At 46.0% G+C, this 18,794-nt stretch overlaps 1 protein-coding gene across 2 annotated transcripts in view; it reads right to left on the bottom strand.

Moving 5' to 3' along the window:
• Window positions 1-18,794, bottom strand: part of LOC129860452 (tyrosine-protein phosphatase non-receptor type 11-like) — a 67,387-nt gene that overhangs the window by 24,185 nt on the left and 24,408 nt on the right. For both annotated transcript variants that reach the window (XM_055930843.1, XM_055930844.1), the window contains exons 3-10: window positions 7,591-7,785; window positions 6,861-7,053; window positions 5,643-5,759; window positions 5,353-5,466; window positions 3,710-3,806; window positions 3,538-3,617; window positions 864-1,019; window positions 213-344 (exon numbers count right to left, since the gene is read on the bottom strand). In XM_055930843.1, the coding sequence (XP_055786818.1) occupies window positions 213-344; window positions 864-1,019; window positions 3,538-3,617; window positions 3,710-3,806; window positions 5,353-5,466; window positions 5,643-5,759; window positions 6,861-7,053; window positions 7,591-7,785 (1,084 nt within the window). The remainder of the gene's footprint in view (window positions 1-212; window positions 345-863; window positions 1,020-3,537; window positions 3,618-3,709; window positions 3,807-5,352; window positions 5,467-5,642; window positions 5,760-6,860; window positions 7,054-7,590; window positions 7,786-18,794) is intronic.

The raw sequence follows: 18,794 nt of genomic DNA, 5'->3' as shown, positions 1-18,794 counted from the left end.
CTCAAATTTTACGGTGGTCACTCAGAAATGGCCTATGTAGTACCTGTTAATTATATATTCATTTATACAACCAGAAATCAACCTCAACCAACCCCCCCCCCCCATCACAAGTGGACTTAGTTAAGGTGAAATATACTGTGCTATACCAAACTGTACCAATTTTATAAAGATCCTCCTTAAATGTATGTGGTCACTACAGGGGGCTGTCTTACCCTGTCCAAACGCGTCACCTCCAATTCCCTTAGGATGTAGTCCTGAGCCGGACACTCCTCCACGTTCTTCACACTCACTTTCCCAAACTCCTTAGTGGCGTTGAGGTCGGGCCAGTAACGCACACACTTGTTCTGTCGAGGGAAAAGTGGAGCATTACACAATCTAGAAGGCCCCGCTTTTTTCTCAAGCAGTTTTACAACCGGTTTAGCTGTCATACTATCCTGGTCATCCCGGAGATTGGCTGACAACAGCTGTTTTGGATTGGAGGAGGAGGAGGGGGGTTAGCCAAACAATGTATTGCTAGCCTCCTGAAGTTCAGTTCTGATAAGCATCTATCTGTCCATACATGCACCCCATCCACTGATGTACTTCTAAACAGAGATGGTGTCAGTGGAAGACTTTCATCCTTAGAAATAGTATTACATTACATGGACTTAATAGTCCTTAATAGCCTGTTCTAATACATTTACTTATTTTTTCCCTTTCCTCTCATCTTTTATTCAAATTCTGAATGTCTAACATATTTTTATGTATTTGTTGAAAGAGCAAACTGGGATCCCCACCATGGGGGAATGTATATGGTTCCATAGATGATATCTTTATCTCCGGACCAGACTTTGGACCCAGTAATTCTACTTCTATGCCCTCACCCGTCCTCTCTCCATCTCCTTGGTGGTCATGACAATGACGTGTGTGTTTTCCTGATAGACCATCTTCCAGAAGTCCACCACCGTGTTCTGAAGGCAGCCCTGGGTGGCGATGAACACCTTGCCCTCCTCCACGTGGCGGCCCTCTTCATGCATACTCTGGGCGAGAGACATACAGCACTTCATTCATTTCATGTCGTCATTCATGAGGAAGAGATTGGTACATTGGTACATTGGTAACCTGGTGGTGGTTCAGTCTGTTTGTGCTTTAACCAACTCCTCACTGTGTTAGTTCATTTCCATGCCAAACATAGAAGATTTGGCTACGACAGCACATAGGCTACAGTATGGGAACAGGCCAAAACTTTGGGGCCTAACTGTGACAATATGTATGGGTCGGTCCATCACTAGAGACATTGTGGGGTACACAATTACAGTAAGTATTCACAACCTTTGCTATGACACTCCAAATTGAGCTCAGGTGTATCCAATTTCCTTTGATCATCCTTGAGATGTCACTACAACTTGATTGGAGTCCACCTGTGGCCAATTCAATTGTTTGGACAGGATTTAAAAAGAAACACCTATCTCTATAAGGTCCCACAGTTGACAGTGCATGTCAGAGCAGACATTATACCATGAAGTGCAAGGAACTCTTCGTAGAGCTCTGAGAGAATTGTGTTGAGGCACACAATACCAGTCAAAAGTTTGGACACACCTACTCATTCAAGGATTTTACTTTATTTGTACTATTTTCTACATTATAGAATAATACTGGAGACATCAAAGCTATAAAATAACATATGGAATCATGTAGTAACCCAGAAAAATGTTAAACAAAACCAAATGTATTTTATATTTGAGATTCTTCAAAGTAGCCAACCTTTGCCTTGACAGCTTTGCACACTCTTGGCATTCTCTCAATCAGCCTCACCTGGAATGTTTTTCCAACAGTATTGAAGGAGTTCCCAAATATGCTGAGCACTTGTTGGCTGCTTTTCCTTCACTCTGTGGTTCAAATCATCCCAAACCATCTCCGTTGAGGTCGGGGGATTGGGGAGGCCAGGTCATCTGATGCAGCACTCCATCACTCTCATTCTTGGTAAAATAAAACTCCTGGAGGTGTGTTGGGTCATTGTCCCGTTGAAAAACAAATGATAGTCCCACTAAGCTCAACCCTGATGGGATGACGTATCGCTTCAGAATGCTGTGGTTGCCATGCTGGTTAAGTGTGCCTTGACTTCTAAATAAAATCACAGACAGTGTCACCAGCAAAGCACCCCCACACCATCACACCTCCTCCATGCTTCACGGTGGGTACCACACATGCAGAGATCATCCATTCACCTACTCTGCGTCTCAAAGACACAGCGGTTGGAACCAAACATCTCAAATTTGGACTCATTAGACCAAAGGACAGATTTCCACCAGTCTAATGTCCATTGCTTGTGTTTCTTGGCCCAAGCAAGTCTCTTCTTCATATTGGTGTCCTTTAGTAGTGGTTTCTTTGCAGCAATTTGACCATAAAGGCCTGATTCACACAGGCCTCTGTCTGCTCTGAACAGTTGATTTTGAGATGTGTATGTTACTTGAACTCTGTGAAGCATTTATTTGGGTTGCAATTTCTGAGGCTGGTAACTCCAATGAACTTATCCTCTTCAGCAGAGGTAACTCTGTGTCTTCTTTTCCTGTGAAGGTCCTCATGAGAGCCAGTTTCATCATAGCACTGATTGTTTTTGCGACTGAACTTGGGGAAAAAATAGACTGACCTTCATGTCTTAAAGTAACAGCCTGTTGTTTCTCTTTGCTTATTTGAGCTGTTCTTGCCATAATATGGACTTAGTCTTTTACCAAATAGGGCTATCTTCTGTATACCACCCCTACCTTGTCACAACACAACTGATTGGCTCAAATGCATTAAGTTAAAAAAATTCCACAAATTAACTTTTAACAAGGCAACCTGTTAATTGAAATGCATTCCAGGTGACTGCCTCATGAAGCTGGTTGAGAGAATGCAAAGCTGTCATCAAGGCAAAGGGTGGCTACTTTGAAGAATCTGAAATATATTTTGATTTGTTTAACACTTTGGTTACTACATGATTCCATGTGTTATTTCATAGTTTTGATGTCTTCACTATTATTCTACAATGTAGAAAATAGTACAAATAAAGTAAAACCCTGGAATAAGTAGGTGTGTCCAAACTTTTGACTGGTACTGTATATCTGGGGAAGGGTTTCCACACACTATACAAGACCACAGTGGTCTCCATCAATGGGAAATGGAAAACATTTGGTACTACCAAGACTCTGCCTAGAGCTGGCCGTCTGACCAAACAGAGCAACCGGGCAAGAAGGTCCTTGGTCGCGAGGTGACCAAAAACCCCATGACCACTGACAGACCTACAGAGTTCTTTGGCTGAACATATAACTTGTCTGGGAGAACATGCCAGACGGACAACAGTCTATACAGCACTTCACCAATCTGGGCTTGATGGGAGAGTGGCCAGACGGAAGCCACTCTTGCTAAAAAGGCACATGACAGCACGCCTGGAGCTTGCAAAAAGGCATGTGAAAAGACAGAGCATAAGGCAAAAGATCCTGTGGGAAATTCCACTCAGCTATGAAGTGCATAACTACATTCTTGGTTCTTCATCTCCAGGTTGTTTCCAGAACTCACTCTGATGTAGTTGGCGTTGATGTAGTCGGAGCCAGGCACATCTGTGTCTGCTTCCCTGATCTCCACCCGTGTGGTGTCAACTGGAACACAGATAGACCGGGATTAGGGTCATTGGTCACACACACACAGGGAGGTTTTGTAGACAGGAGGTTCAGGTCGATATCTCACTCACAAGGGAGGATGTTCTTGTATCTGTTTTTACTCTTGTTCTCTGCTCTCTGCCCTTCTTTCCTAGGGTAGAGGAGCTTACACTCCTGCTGCTGTAGCACCTGGAGGAAGAGAGAAGAGAACAAGGTAAGAGAAAGAAGACACAAAAAAGTCAGTGGCATTCCCTATTGGCAATCTAGTGCAATACTTTTGACCAAAGCCTAGGAAGTCATTTTGGAGTGAAGAGTGTAATCTGAGCCATAAAAAATCCCTTAGACCCAGTTATCCCAAATGGCACCATATGTGCCAAGATACCTTTGATCAGGGCCCATAACCAGACTAATGGTGTCCATCTTAGAGTTAACAACAATGTGCTGTGTGTTGTCCATCAGGAAATGCCTCATGAACATACTGGATGTACATACTAGCTCCAGACGAGCTTCAATGCCATACAACACTCCTTCCATGACCTCCAACTGCTCTTAAATGCTAGCAAAACCAAATGCATGCTCTTCAACCGATCGCTGCCCGCACCCGCCCGCCCGTCTAGCATCACTCCTCTGGATGGTTCTGACTTAGAATATGTGGACAACTACAAATACCTAGGTGTCTGGTTAGACTGTAAACTCTTTCCAGACTCACATTAAGCATCTCCAATCCAAATTGAAATCTAGAATCGGCTTCCTATTTCGCAACAAAGCATCCTTCACTCATGCTGCCAAACACACCCTTGTAAAACTGACCATCCTACCGATCCTTGACTTCGGAGAAGTCATTTACAAAATAGCCTACAACAATCTACTCAGCAAATTGGATGCAGTCTATCACAGTGTCATCCGTTCTGTCACCAAAGCCCCATCTACTACCCACCACTGTGACCTGTATGCTCTCGTTGGCTGGCCCTCGTTTCATATTCGTCGCCAGACCCACTGGCTCCAAGTCATCTATAAGTCTTTGCTAGGTAAAGCCCCGCCTTACCTCAGCTCATTGGTCACCATAACAACACCAACCCGTAGCACGCGCTCCAGCAGGTATATTTCACTGGTCATCCCCAAAGCCAACTCCTCCTTTCCTTCCAGTTTTCTGCTGCCAATGACTGGAACGAATTGCGAAAATCACTGAAGCTGGAGACTTATATCTCCCTCACTAACTTTAAGCGTCAGCTGTCAGAGCAGCTTACCGATCATTGCACCTGTACATAGCCCATCTGTAAATAGTCCACCCAACTACCTCATCCCCATATTGTTCTTTTTTTTTTCTTCTCCTTTGCACCCCAGTATCTCTGCTTGCACATTCATCTTCTGCACATATATCACTCCAGTGTTTAATTGCTAAATTACAATTATTTCGCCACTATGGCCTATTTATTGCCTTACCTCCCTAATCTTACTACATTTGCACACACTGTATATAGACTTTTCTATTGTGTTATTGACTGTATGTTTGTTTATTCTATGTGTAACTGTGTTGTTTGTATCGCACTGCTTTGCTTATCTTGGCCAGGTCGCAGTTGTAAATGAGAACTTGTTCTCAACTAGCCTACCTGGTTAAATAAAGGTGAAAAAATAATAATAATAATAATCTTGACTTTCATGTTTTGGAATATGAGGTGTGATTTACAATCATTTAAATACACTGGCGGTGATGATGATACCACCACTCTCGTACCTCAAACTCTTCCCAGAATCCCTGTTTGGGCTTCTCTGAGTTGTCTGCCACTTTGTTTAGTTCCTTCACCCTGTTCTCAATGTTGGCTGCATTTATCCTGGTGGCATTGAAGGGCTTCCGTTGGGAAAGGGAAGAGCAAACCATGGATTATCATATGATCCACCCTTCACATTAAATTATATTACTAATATAGAATTTGCAGCTCACCCATACTTGTTGTATGATGTATTAATGGCAGTACAACATTGTTTCATGTGCGGCTGTGTGAATGCACTGGTTCAGTCTCTCACCTGTTTGAGGTGAACAACAATTCCACTCTTCTCCACCATGGGGTTCTTCTTGTAGTGATCCACCAGGTCAGCCAGCGTGTCAAACCTCTCTCCTCCGCCTACGTCATACTTCCCATCCTGCAGGAAACACACAAAAACTAATGTTGTTTGTTTGCCCTTCTAGCCGGATTGTTAGCTTGCCTACAAGCCTGCTATCCCAGCCTGCCATCACTGCTATCTAGCCAGATAGACACTAGCCTGCCTGCTAGCTTGCTAGCCCTACAAGCATGCTAGTCTTTACTAGCTGGTCATGGCTAGAAGGGATGCAGCTAATGTCAAATTGATGTCAAAAGTTGCATGTTTGAGTCGCATCGGGGAGCATTTTCGCTAACCCTAACCCTCTTTTTAACTTTAACCTAATTCTTCTAACCTGCTACGTTAATTATTCTAACATTTAAGATCCACCACCATATGGTGTTATTTTCTGCTCATAAATTGTCATTTCGATGCCAATCCCACCACTGGTGTGAGCGGCCAACTACTGTAAAATATGGCGGTGGATCTTTAATGTTACGGGGCAATTTCCATCCACTGGTCCTGGGGCTCTTGTTAAGGTCAACGGCATCATGGACTTTACCCAGTACCAGAACATTTTAGCCAAAAACCTGGTTGACTCTGCCAGGAAGCTGAAGCTTAGCCGCAAGTGGATCTTCCAGCAAGACAATAACCCCAAGCACACATCAAATTAAACAAAGAAATTGTTACTTGGCCACAAAATATATTTGTTTTTGCAATGGCCATCTCAGTCACCTGTGGTTTGAATTGAAGGGGGCAATCCATAAGTGCATATGAAGGACATCAAGGATCTGGAAGGATTCTGTATGGAGGAATGGTCTAAAATACCTCCGAATGTGTACAACTCATAAAACATTTTAGAAATAGGCTCAGTGCTGTTATCCTCACATTGTGAGGTTATTGAAAGGTATTGAAACAGGGGTGTCAATAATTTTGACCCCTACCTTTGAGAAAAAAAAGTATTACTTGTTAAACAAAATCTATTTCTCTGAGCAATTGTATTAGTATACAATAGTAGAACTTCAAAAAATGTTGAGCATACAATATAGCTCAGTAGTTGAATTATTTATTATATACACAGTTAATTTTTTTTGCTCATCTTTATTTAAGAATGTCAATCATTTCAGACCCCACTGTATATGTAAAGGCCCTAGCTGGTCTTACCTGGTAGCGAATCATGACATGGGTGACCTTGGTCTTGCGGTCTACGTTCTCGTGCTTCTCCTCGTTGGTGAGGACAGAGAGCACAAAGTCACCTGGTTTGCTCTGGCTCTCCCGTACCAGGAAACTGCCAGGCTTGCCCTTGTCCATGAGCAGCTTCTCAGCGTCGCGCCCAGAGAGGTGCCCGTGGTACCACCTAGTGTAGATCGGTAGACAATTTATGACTATTATGTTTGAAAATACTAATACTATTAAAAAGCAATGAAGAATTGGGAAATGGAAATCACCCCAACCCTGCCTTTTACGAGTAATTGTTTACATAAGAAATTGAAAAATGTGGGTGTTTCTGAATGTGTGAGTTTGCACGTGATGGTGTTTACAAAGAAATCTGAATTGTGTGTGTTTGTGTGTTTCTCTGTATGAGAGCTTGCACATGTAAATGTGTTGGAGGTTCCGGCAAGAGCGCTCAGCTGGTGTTTCATGGAGAAACCATCCTCAACAGGGATCACACGTTGTTTTTGGAACTAGACAAACTGATACACTGTACGTTACAATGTGTAGAGACTGAAATGCCAGCACAGATATGTTTGAAGATTACAACAGGGTCTGTGTGTGTGTGTGTGTGTGTGTGCATTTTATTGTAAATTCTGTGTCTGTGGTTGTTTTCATTTGTGTGTGTGTTTGCAGCCATGTGTGTGCATGCATGTGCCTGTGCGTGCGTGTGTGTACGTACCTCTCGGAGGTGGGGTCCTTACAGTTGAGTGGGTACTTGAGCTCGATGACGTCTCCGTTCCTCTCTCTGAGGAGGTCGTGCTGCTCTGTGTAGTACTGCACCAGCTCTGCCAGCGTGGCAAACTTCTCCCCTCCATACAGGTCGTAGTAGTCCCCTGAGTTCTGGATCTTAATGTGAGTGACCTCATTGTTCCGCCTGACACACACAGAGGAGAGTGGTTGGAGTCAGGGTTAGTCATAGTGCACATAGTTCAGACAGATCACTATATATTATGTAACAGGTGCACCCTGCAGCATGTAGCAGAGGTTAGGTTAATAGGGTACCGCTGTTCTCTCTGTGTGATGTGAGTCCTGCCGAAAGGATAATGTATTCTAGCCACAGGTCGTGCTCAGCATCTATTTGGAACTGCAGCAGTGTGTGTCATTCGTGTATGAAAAAAGTATGTGTGGGTATGGCACACACACACACAGAGAGAATACCAGGACTTGCGTTTTAAATAGTAGGCATTGTGTATGCGGGGAAAAAAATCCTGTTTTATAGTATGTAACATTTCTGAAATGTTGTATGCTTTAAATGCCAGGATGTCATACTAATTTCGCTTTTCGTCGAGTCGACTTCATTGCACACTACTGAGGAAAATAATCGTCTTTTGGAAACCGATGTGTGTTTGACAACAGCTGATAATCAGCTGAGGGGACACGCTGTACCAAAATGAACAAATGGCGGGAATCAACGCAATTAGATGAGGCATTCTCAGTAGGATGAGCCTAGTATCCTGATATTTGATGCTTACTGTATTTGTTTTTACTAAACAGTATGTAGTACGATTAGTACACAGTATGCCTATCCTGCAGTCAAATGCCTCTAGTGGCTTCATGGGTGGAATGTTATTCATATTTTTAGTTTTATAATTAAATCAACATTATTTCCAAAAACCGTCTGAAAATCCAGTGTTTGTTTCTTTGTCAAACGGTTTTGTTATATTTCAGACTTATGTGACGTACAGTACTAGTCAGAAGTTTGGACACACCCACTCATTCAAGGGCTTTTCTTTATTTTTTACTATTTTAGACATTGTAGAATTATAGAGAAGATATAAAAACTATGAAATAACACATATGAAAAAAAAACAAATATGTTTAACTGTAACGGTCCTGACCTGTTTTATGTTGTTTTTGTATGTGTTTATGGTCAGGGCGTGTGTTTTGGGTGGGCAGTCTATGTTTTCTGTTTCTATGTTGGTTTTGGGTTGCCTGGTATGGCTCTTAATTAGAGGCAGGTGGTTTGCGTTTTCCTCTAATTAAGAGTCATATTTAGGTAGGGTGTTCTCACTGTTTGTTTGTGGGTGATTGTCTTCCGTATCTGTGTTATGTATTGCACCATACGGGACTGTTCGGTTGTTCGTTTCGTTTCGATGTAGTCTGTTCCTGTCCGTGAGTTTTACGTTTTAGTTAAGTAAGTTCATGTTCAGGTTTTTTCGTCTACGTCGTTTTCTTGTTTTGTAATTTTGAAAGTGTTTTGTTTTTCGTGTTGCCATCGTCGTTTTAAAATAAAAAGATGGCTTATTTCCCGAATGCTGCATTTTGGTCTGATGATCCTTCTCTCCTCTCCTCGTCCGAGGATGAGGAGAACGACAGCCCTTACAGAATCACCCACCAAATTAGGACCAAGCGGCAAGGGAAAGCTCAACAGGGCAACAAGGACTCCTGGACTTGGGAGGAAATATTGGACGGGAGAGGTCCATGGGCACAGCCGGGAGAATATCGCCGTCCCAAAGCTGAGCTGGAGGCACTGAGGAGAGTAGAGGCTACCGGAGAGAGGAACCGGAGTTATGAGGGAACGCGTCTGGCATGGAAGCCCAAAAAGCCCGTAAGTAACACCCAAAAATTTCTTGGGGGGGGGCTAAGAGGTAGTGGGCCAAGGGCAGGTAGGAGACCTGCGCCCACTTCCCAGGCTTACCGTGGAGAGCGGGAGTACGGGCAGGCGCCGTGTTACGCAGTAGAGCGCACGGTGTCTCCTGTACGAGTGCATAGGCCAGTGCGGGTTATTCCACCTCCCCGCACTGGCAGGGCTAGATTGGGTATTGAGCCAGGTGTCATGAGGCCGGCTCAACGCGTCTGGTCTCCAGTGCGTCTCCTCGGGCCGGCATACATGGCACCTGCCTTACGCATGGTTTCCCCGGTTCGCCTACATAGGCCGGTGTGGGTTATTCCACCTCCCCGCACTGGTCGGGTGACCGGGAGCATTCAACCAGGTAGGGTTGGGCAGGCTCAATGCTCAAGAGTGCCAGTACGCCTCCACGGTCCGGTATTTCCGGCGCCACCTCCCCGCCCCAGCCTAGTACCTACAGTGTCTACACTACGCACTAGGCTACCAGTGCGTCTCCTGAGCCCTGTTCCTCCTCCACGCACTCTCCCTGTAGTGCGTGTATCTAGCCCGGTGCCTCCAGTTCCGGCACCACGCACTAAGCCTCCTGTGCGTCTCCAGAGCCCTGTACACACTGTATCTTCTCCCCCTACTAATCCTGATGTGCTTGTCCTCAGCCCAGTGTCACCAGTGCCGGTACCTCGCATCAGGTATAGAGTGGGCTTTGAGAGTACAGTGTGCCCTGTCCCTGCTCCCCGCACTAGTAGGAAGGTGCTTATCCTTAGCCCGGTGCCTCCAGTTCCGGCACCACGCACCAGGTCTACAGTGCGCCGTATCCGGCCAGAGCCATCCGTCTCACCAGCGCCATCTGAGCCATCCGTCTCCCCAGCGCCGTCTGAGCCATCCGTCTGCAATGAGCCTGCAAAGCCGCCCGTCTGCCATGAGCCTGCTAAGCCGCCCGTCTGCCATGAGCCTACAGAGCCGTCTGCCAGACAGGAGCCGCTAGAGCCGCACGCCAGACAGGAGCCGCTAGAGCCGCACGCCAGACAGGAGCCGCTAGAGCCGCCAACCAGACAGGATCTGCCAGAGCCGCCAACCAGACAGGATCTGCCAGAGCCGCCAACCAGACAGGATCTGCCAGAGCCGCCAACCAGACAGGATCTGCCAGAGCCGCCAACCAGACAGGATCTGCCAGAGCCGCCAACCAGACAGGATCTGCCAGAGCCGCCAACCAGACAGGATCTGCCAGAGCCGCTAACCAGACAGGATCTGCCAGAGCCGCCAGCGAGCCATGAGCAGCCAGAGCCGCCAGCGAGCCATGAGCAGCCAGAGCCGTCAGAGAGCCATGAGCGTCGAGAGCCGTCAGCCTGCCATGAGCGTCGAGAGCCGTCAGCCTGCCATGAGCGTCGAGAGCCGTCAGCCTGCCATGAGCGTCGAGAGCCGTCAGCCTGCCATGAGCGTCGAGAGCCGTCAGCCTGCCATGAGCGTCGAGAGCCGTCAGCCTGCCATGAGCGTCGAGAGCCGTCAGCCTGCCATGAGCGTCGAGAGCCGTCAGCCTGCCATGAGCGTCGAGAGCCGTCAGCCTGCCATGATCGTCGAGAGCCGTCAGCCTGCCATGAGCGTCGAGAGCCGTCAGCCAGCCATGAGCGTCGAGAGCCGTCAGCCAGCCATGAGCGTCGAGAGCCGTCAGCCAGCCATGAGCGTCAAGAGCCGTTCAGTCAGGATCTGCCTGAGTATATCAGCCGGGACCTGCCCCTTGTCCCGGTGCTGCCCCTTATCCCGGTGCTGCCCCTTGTCCCGGTGCTGCCCCTTGTCCCGGTGCTGCCCCTTGTCCCGGTGCTGCCCCTTGTCCCGGTGCTGCCCCTTGTCCCGGTGCTGCCCCTTGTCCCGGTGCTGCCCCTTGTCCCGGTGCTGCCCCTTGTCCCGGTACTGCCCCTTCTCCCGGTGCTGGCCGTTCATTTAGGGGATGTTAGTTTTAGGGTGGTCATTGGGAGGGGTAGACAGAAGCGGGGAGTGACTATGGTGGTGTGGGGACAGCGTCCAGAGCCTGAGCCACCACCGTGGTCAACTGCCCACCCAGACCCTCCCCTGGACTTTGTGCTGGTGCGCCCGGCGTTCGCACCTTGAGGGGGGGGTTCTGTAACGGTCCTGACCTGTTTTATGTTGTTTTTGTATGTGTTTATGGTCAGGGCGTGTGTTTTGGGTGGGCAGTCTATGTTTTCTGTTTCTATGTTGGTTTTGGGTTGCCTGGTATGGCTCTTAATTAGAGGCAGGTGGTTTGCGTTTTCCTCTAATTAAGAGTCATATTTAGGTAGGGTGTTCTCACTGTTTGTTTGTGGGTGATTGTCTTCCGTATCTGTGTTATGTCTTGCACCATACGGGACTGTTCGGTTGTTCGTTTCGTTTCGATGTAGTCTGTTCCTGTCCGTGAGTTTTACGTTTTAGTTAAGTAAGTTCATGTTCAGGTTTTTTCGTCTACGTCGTTTTCTTGTTTTGTAATTTTGAAAGTGTTTTGTTTTTCGTGTTGCCATCGTCGTTTTAAAATAAAAAGATGGCTTATTTCCCGAATGCTGCACTTTGGTCTGATGATCCTTCTCTCCTCTCCTCGTCCGAGGATGAGGAGAACGACAGCCCTTACATTAACAAGTGTTTAACACACTTGTCGCACTCACATCTGTAGCCATGAAATGCTTTGAAAGGCTGGTCATGGCTCACATCAACACCATTATCCCAGAAACCTTAGACCCACTCCAATTTGCATACAACCCTAACAGATAATGATCTCTATTGCACTCCACTCTGCCCTTTCCCACCTGGACAAAAGGAACACCTATGTGAGAATGCTATTCATTGACGACAACTCAGTGTTCAATACCATAGTGCCCTCAAAGCTCATCACTAAGCTAAAGACCCTGGGACTAAACACCTCCCTCTGCAAATTGATCCTGGACTTCCTGATGGGCCGTCCCCAGGTGGTAAGGGTAGGCAACAACACATCCGCCATGCTGATCTTCAACACAGGGGCCCCTCAGGGGTGCGTCCCCTCCTGTATTCCCTGTTCACCCTTCGACTGCGTGGCCAAGCACGACTCCAACACCATCATTAAGTTTGCTGATGACACAACAGTGGTAGGCCTGATCACCGACAGCGATGAGATAACCTATAGGGAGGAGGTCAGAGACCTGACAACGATGAGACAGCCTATAGGGAGAGGTCAGAGACCTGACAGCGATGAGACAGCCTATAGGGAGGAGGTCAGAGACCTGACAGCGATGAGACAGCCTATAGGGAGGAGGTCAGAGACCTGACAACGATGAGACAGCCTATAGGGAGGAGGTCAGAGACCTGACAGCGATGAGACAGCCTATAGGGAGGAGGTCAGAGACCTGACAACGATGAGACAGCCTATAGGGAGGAGGTCAGAGACCTGACAGCGATGAGACAGCCTATAGGGGGGAGGTCAGAGACCTGGCCGTGTGGTGCCAGGATAACAACCGCTCCCTCAACGTGATCAAGACAAAGGAGATGATTGTGGACTACAGGAAAAGGAGGACCGAGCACGCCCCCATTCTCATCGCCGGGGTTGTAGTGGAGCAGGTTGAGAGCTTCAAGTTCCTTGGTGTCCACATCACCAACAAACAAACATGGTCCAAGCACACCAAGACAGTTGTGAAGAGGGCACGGCAAAGCCTATTCTCCATCAGGAGAATATTTGGCATGGTTCTACAGCTGCACCATCGAGAGCATTCTGACTGGTTGCATCCCTTCCTGGTATGGCAACTGCTCAGCTTCCGACCGCAAGGCACAACAGAGGGTAGTGCGTATGGCCCAGTACATCATCGGGGCCGAGCTTCCTGCCATCCAGGACCTCTATACCAGGCCCTAAGAATTGTCAAAGACTCCAGCCACCCTAGTCATAGACTGTTTTCTCTGCTACCGCATGGCAAGCAGTACCGGAGTGCCAAGTCTAGGTCCAAAAGGCTTCTAAACAGCTTCTACCCCCAATCAAATGGCCACCCAGACTATTTGCATTGCCCCCCCCCCCCCATCTTTTACACTGCTGCTACTCTCAGTCGTCATCTATGCATAGTCACTTTAATATCTCTACCTACATATACGTATTACCTCAACTAACCAGTGTCCCCACACATTGACTCTGTACCAGTACCCCCCTGTATATAGACTCACCATTGTTATTTTACTGCTGCTCTTTAACTATTTGTTACTTGATATGTTTTGGGTATTTTTTATTTTTTTTAACTGCCTTGTTGGTTAGAGCTTGTATTCAGCGCAGGTGACAAATAACATTTGATTTCAACTCTATATCTGACATGGTACAGGTGTTTTCTAGACCAACGCCACGTGTGTGAGGTGTATACTTTTGTTTCAAAGTAGATTTGTTTAAGACTACCCAGAAACACTCTGTGTGACCCTGATTCAGCCCCTGTAGTAAAAGGTTAAGTGAGTAGTAAAGGCAGATTTCGGATACGGCCAGAGTGTTTGTGTTCATGTACGTGTCTGCGCATGCCTGAACAGATTAAGAGAAAACACCACGAACACCCACATGAAAATAACAGGTTGAAGTGGTCCGCGGGAAACCGTGAATACCCAATCATTTCTGCACAGGAGGAAACTGTTTGTTCATCAAGTCTATGTGCAAATAAGACTGTTTTCCTCGTAAGAAAAACCTTATCAGACAAGACTAATCCTTTAGCATGCCCTGTTGATTTTGAGTTCGTATTTGAGAGCAACTGGCTTTCACTAAATGCAGGTGGCTAGGGAGCACAGATAAGGTCCAAAAAAACAGTCTGCCACTTTTCAAAATACACAGCCACAAAGAGAAACAATGTCACACACACATAGCATTCTAAACCCGAAACAGTCTTATCAGCACGGAAACACGAAGTGAAAAATGAGGCCTAGTTGAAGACAGTACTTTCTTTTTCCATTTCCAGTGAACGTTTCAGAGCAATATTGGTCTGCAGCAAAAGGCCAAACCAATGCACAAACATGCACTTTGTCGTAGTACACCTACACATTTACAAGTCGGTTTTTGAGCCTGCAGCACACCATAACTCCCACTCCACACACTTTTACAAAAAAAGATCATACTGTTGCTAGCAATGTAACTCAGGAAGTTAGAAAAGTGACAGAACTGCACATTATGCTATCTGATATCTAGCTTTAGCCCTCTCTCTGCAAATTGATGATCAAGTAACGATCATATAAAGTGGAACAAATCCCATTCCCTCCCTCTCATCCATCTTTCTCTCCTATAAACCTGCATTCTCTCCTTCCCTCCCTCTCATCCATCTTTCTCTCCTATAAACCTGCATTCTCTCCTTCCCTCCCTCTCATCCATCTTTCTCTGATATAAACCTGCATTCTCTCATTCCCTCCCTCTCATCCATCTTTCTCTCCTATAAACCTGCATTATCTCCTTCCCTCCCTCCCACTCATCCATCTTTCTATCATATAAACCTGCATTCTCTCATTCCCTCCCTCTCATCCATCTTTCTCTCCTATAAACCTGCATTCTCTCCTTCCCCCCTCTCATCCATCTTTCTATCCTATAAACCTGCATTCTCTCATTCCCTCCCTCTCATCCATCTTTCTCTCCTATAAACCTGTATTCTCTCCTTCCCCCCTCTCATCCATCTTTCTAACCTATAAACCTGCATTCTCTCCTTCCCTCCCTCTCATCCATCTTTCTCTCCTATAAACCTGCATTCTCTCCTTCCCTCCCTCTCATCCATCTTTCTCTCCTATAAACCTGCATTCTCTCCTTCCCTCCCTCTCATCCATCTTTCTCTCCTATAAACCTGCATTCTCTCCTTCCCCCTTCTCATCCATCTTTCTATCCTATAAACCTGCATTCTCTCCTTCCCTCCCTCTCATCCATCTTTCTCTCCTATAAACCTGCATTCTCTCCTTCCCTCCCTCCCTCTCATCCATCTTTCTCTCCTATAAACCTGCATTCTCTCCTTCCCTCCCTCTCATCCATCTTTCTCTCCTATAAACCTGCATTCTCTCCTTCCCTCCCTCTCATCCATCTTTCTCTCCTATAAACCTGCATTCTCTCCTTCCCTCCCTCCCATCCATCTTTCTCTCCTATAAACCTGCATTCTCTCCTTCCCTCCCTCTCATCCATCTTTCTCTCCTATAAACCTGCATTCTCTCCTTCCCTCCCTCTCATCCATCTTTCTCTCCTATAAACCTGCATTCTCTCCTTCCCTACCTCTCATCCATCTTTCTCTCCTATAAACCTGCATTCTCTCCTTCCCTACCTCTCATCCATCTTTCTCTCCTATAAACCTGCATTCTCTCCTTCCCTGTAATTGTGTTATGAATGTTTGAGTGGAGCAGTATGCCTCCCTGTCTTTGGCTACTAATGGCCCGTGGCGGCTGCACTGTGTGTGTGTGTGTGTGTGTGTGTGTGTGTGTGTGTGTGTGTGTGTGTGTGTGTGTGTGTGTGTGTGTGTGTGTGTGTGTGTGTGTGTGTGTGTGTGTGTGTGTGTGTGTGTGTGTGTGTGTGTGTGTGTGTGTGTGCACCATGCTGTTTGTGGGAGTTTAACACAATTAACGACGTTGCATTGAGCCAAACATCCATCTAGATTTTACTCTGCGGATGGGATGGGTCTCTTGCAGACTTGGAGACATAGCACACAATCATTGTGCCATACAGCATTCATTAAGCTGCTTTTGACAATGGCAAAACCAAGTAATGCTGTTGTACAGAGTTATGTGAATATTGCTTTTTGGACATACAGTGGCGTCAGGAATTTTCAGATGCCTTGATAAAGATGAGCAAAAAGACTGCATAAAATAAATACAAATATAGAGCTCAAATGCACCCTGGACAACACTGAGCCTTTTCAAAAAAAATAAAAGTGCTGATATTGGAGAACAGGTTGGGAGGGATCATAGAACATTGCTCCATACAGAATATTTCCAGATCCTTGATATCCTTCCTCTGAGTTTATGGACTGTCCTTTTCAAACCACAGGTTTTCAATGGGGTTCAAGTCAGGAGTCTGAGGTGGCAAATGCAAAATGTGGATTTTGTGGTCAATTAAACTATTTGTTTGTGGATTTTGACGTGTGCTTGGGGTTATTGTCTTGCTGGAAGATCCACTTGGGGCCAAGCTTCAGTTTCCTAGCAGAGGCAACCAGGTTTTTTACTAAACATATCCTGGTACTTGGTAAAGTTCATGATGTTGTTGATCTTAACAAGGGAAGCAAAATAGCCCCATAACATCAAAGATCTAACACTATGTTTTACAGTAGGGATGAGGTATTTCTGAATAATACGCATTGTTCTTTCGAAGGCCAAACCCACTGCTGGGGTGCGTGACCTCTGACCTCTATTTTCATGTCATCTGACAATAGCACCACCTGGAGTTTGCTAAATGGCATTGGCACTTGGATTGGAACCGGTGCTATGGTCATAGAGGTCTTTGGCCACGTACACCAGCAGTGGGTTTGGCCTTCGAAAGACCAATGCATATGTGAGGGCTTCTGGTACAAGAACAGTCCCCACAAGAAAAAGGGTTAGGTTAAGGTTTAGAATTAGGGGTTAGGGAAAACATGATTTTGCATGGGAATCAATTGTTTGGTCCCCACAAGGATAGTGAAACAGATGTGTGTGTGTGTGTGTGTGTGTGTGTTGAAGGATCTGTCGACCTACAAGCCCTTCTGACTACAAGGATGGAGGCCGCTGCACTTGTTCTATTGTATCTGGAGCAACATTAGGTCATCATCAATCTTCAGCGGCCCACCCGTGGTTCGAGAAGGAGGAACACACAATGACACTATTTGGTCCCTCTTCCCCCCCTTTCCTTTTTTTTCTACTGGCTTCCGATCTCTCTCTAGTTCCAAAACGTGTGTATCAAACAGGCCTTTGGACAGATTCGAACACATGTCGACGTCAGTATATGCGAGTGCTGAGGGCAGAGTCACTAACCACTAAACCACCATGGCCACGTCTCTGTTACATAGTATTCCAGTGAGAACTCAATCCACTTATCAAAATGAGATGAATCAACATTCTATTAGGTCAATTTGGCCAATGCATTTAATTGATTGAATCTATAAATAGCCCGACTGCAATGGAAATATGTCTAATGGAAATGAATGGAGGCAATGGCATTACGTAATACGGGGAGAAAATCCATCCACAGTCCACAGCTAATGCCCTCTAAACTTCTCCTCTGATTAAGAGCATAGAGATGTAGAAAAACACAACATGATACTAGAACATACACCACAAGAACAAAAGTTGTGGCCTATGTTCCCAAAACATTTTTTACTGAAAGAAAACAATGCAAAACAAAGGCATTTCTTTTGATCTGAGAATTATATACACAGAGTATACTAAACCTTAGGAACACCTTCCTAACATTGATTTGCATGCACTCCTTCTGTCAAGTTGGCTGGATGTCCTTTAGGTGGTGGACCATTCTTGATACTAGTTATCATAGCAGAAAATGTTTAACACCTCCCCCTCCACCATCACCCCCATCCTTCCCCTGCCACCCAGCCCCCTGCCCAGGCCAGGAAAGGGAGAGATAAGCAAAGGGAAAAGCAGGGAGAATGAGATAACAGCCCATTGGAGTACCAGGGCGTCCATTAAAAGGAGAGTCAAGCTGGACCCTCCTAATAACATGCTGGTAAGAAGAAACACTAATGACTTGGTAATCACTCTCTCGTTGAGTGTGTGTGAGAGAGTGCATGTGAGTTTATATGAGTGTGTGTGTGTGTGTGTGTGTGTGTGTGTGTGTGTGTGTGTGTGTGTGTGTGTGTGTGTGTGTGTGTGTGTGTGTGTGTGTGTGTGTGTGTGTGTGTGTGTGTGTGTGTGTGTGTGAGAGAGATATGAGATTGTGAGTATATACGATTGAGAGACTGTGTGTGAAATGAGTGTGTGTGAGAGAATGCTAGAGAGTGTCTGTGATGTGGGAGTATGTGTGAGCATACAAGTAAGAGACAGTTAGCTTGGTCACACTGGACCCTGGCAAGCTTAGGGTCCAATTCCGCCACACCTTCATTTATTCGATCGCCACCCAAAATGAATATCAGGTGAATAGCACGCTTTTCCATTGCTTAAGTTCAAGGTCAGAATACTCAGAGAAAAATGCATAAACATTTCATTACGTTCCATTTACGCACGCTGAACTCGGGTCGGAATTGGGCCCTTAGTGAATAGGCAAGACATAGCTGAATAGTCGCAAAGAAAAGTGTAAGTGAGTAAATGTAAAGCATAACTCTCATCGGCTCATGAAAGCTGAATAAGCTTTTTGTATTTCTCACCGTAAGCACAGAAATAAACTCTGTTGCATTCAT

This window comes from Salvelinus fontinalis, chromosome 8 (assembly GCF_029448725.1).
Source record: "Salvelinus fontinalis isolate EN_2023a chromosome 8, ASM2944872v1, whole genome shotgun sequence".
Lineage (NCBI taxonomy): Eukaryota > Metazoa > Chordata > Actinopteri > Salmoniformes > Salmonidae > Salvelinus > Salvelinus fontinalis.
The sequence above is the reverse complement of the archived record's forward strand: the minus strand, read 5'-3'. Positions and strand labels throughout refer to the sequence as shown.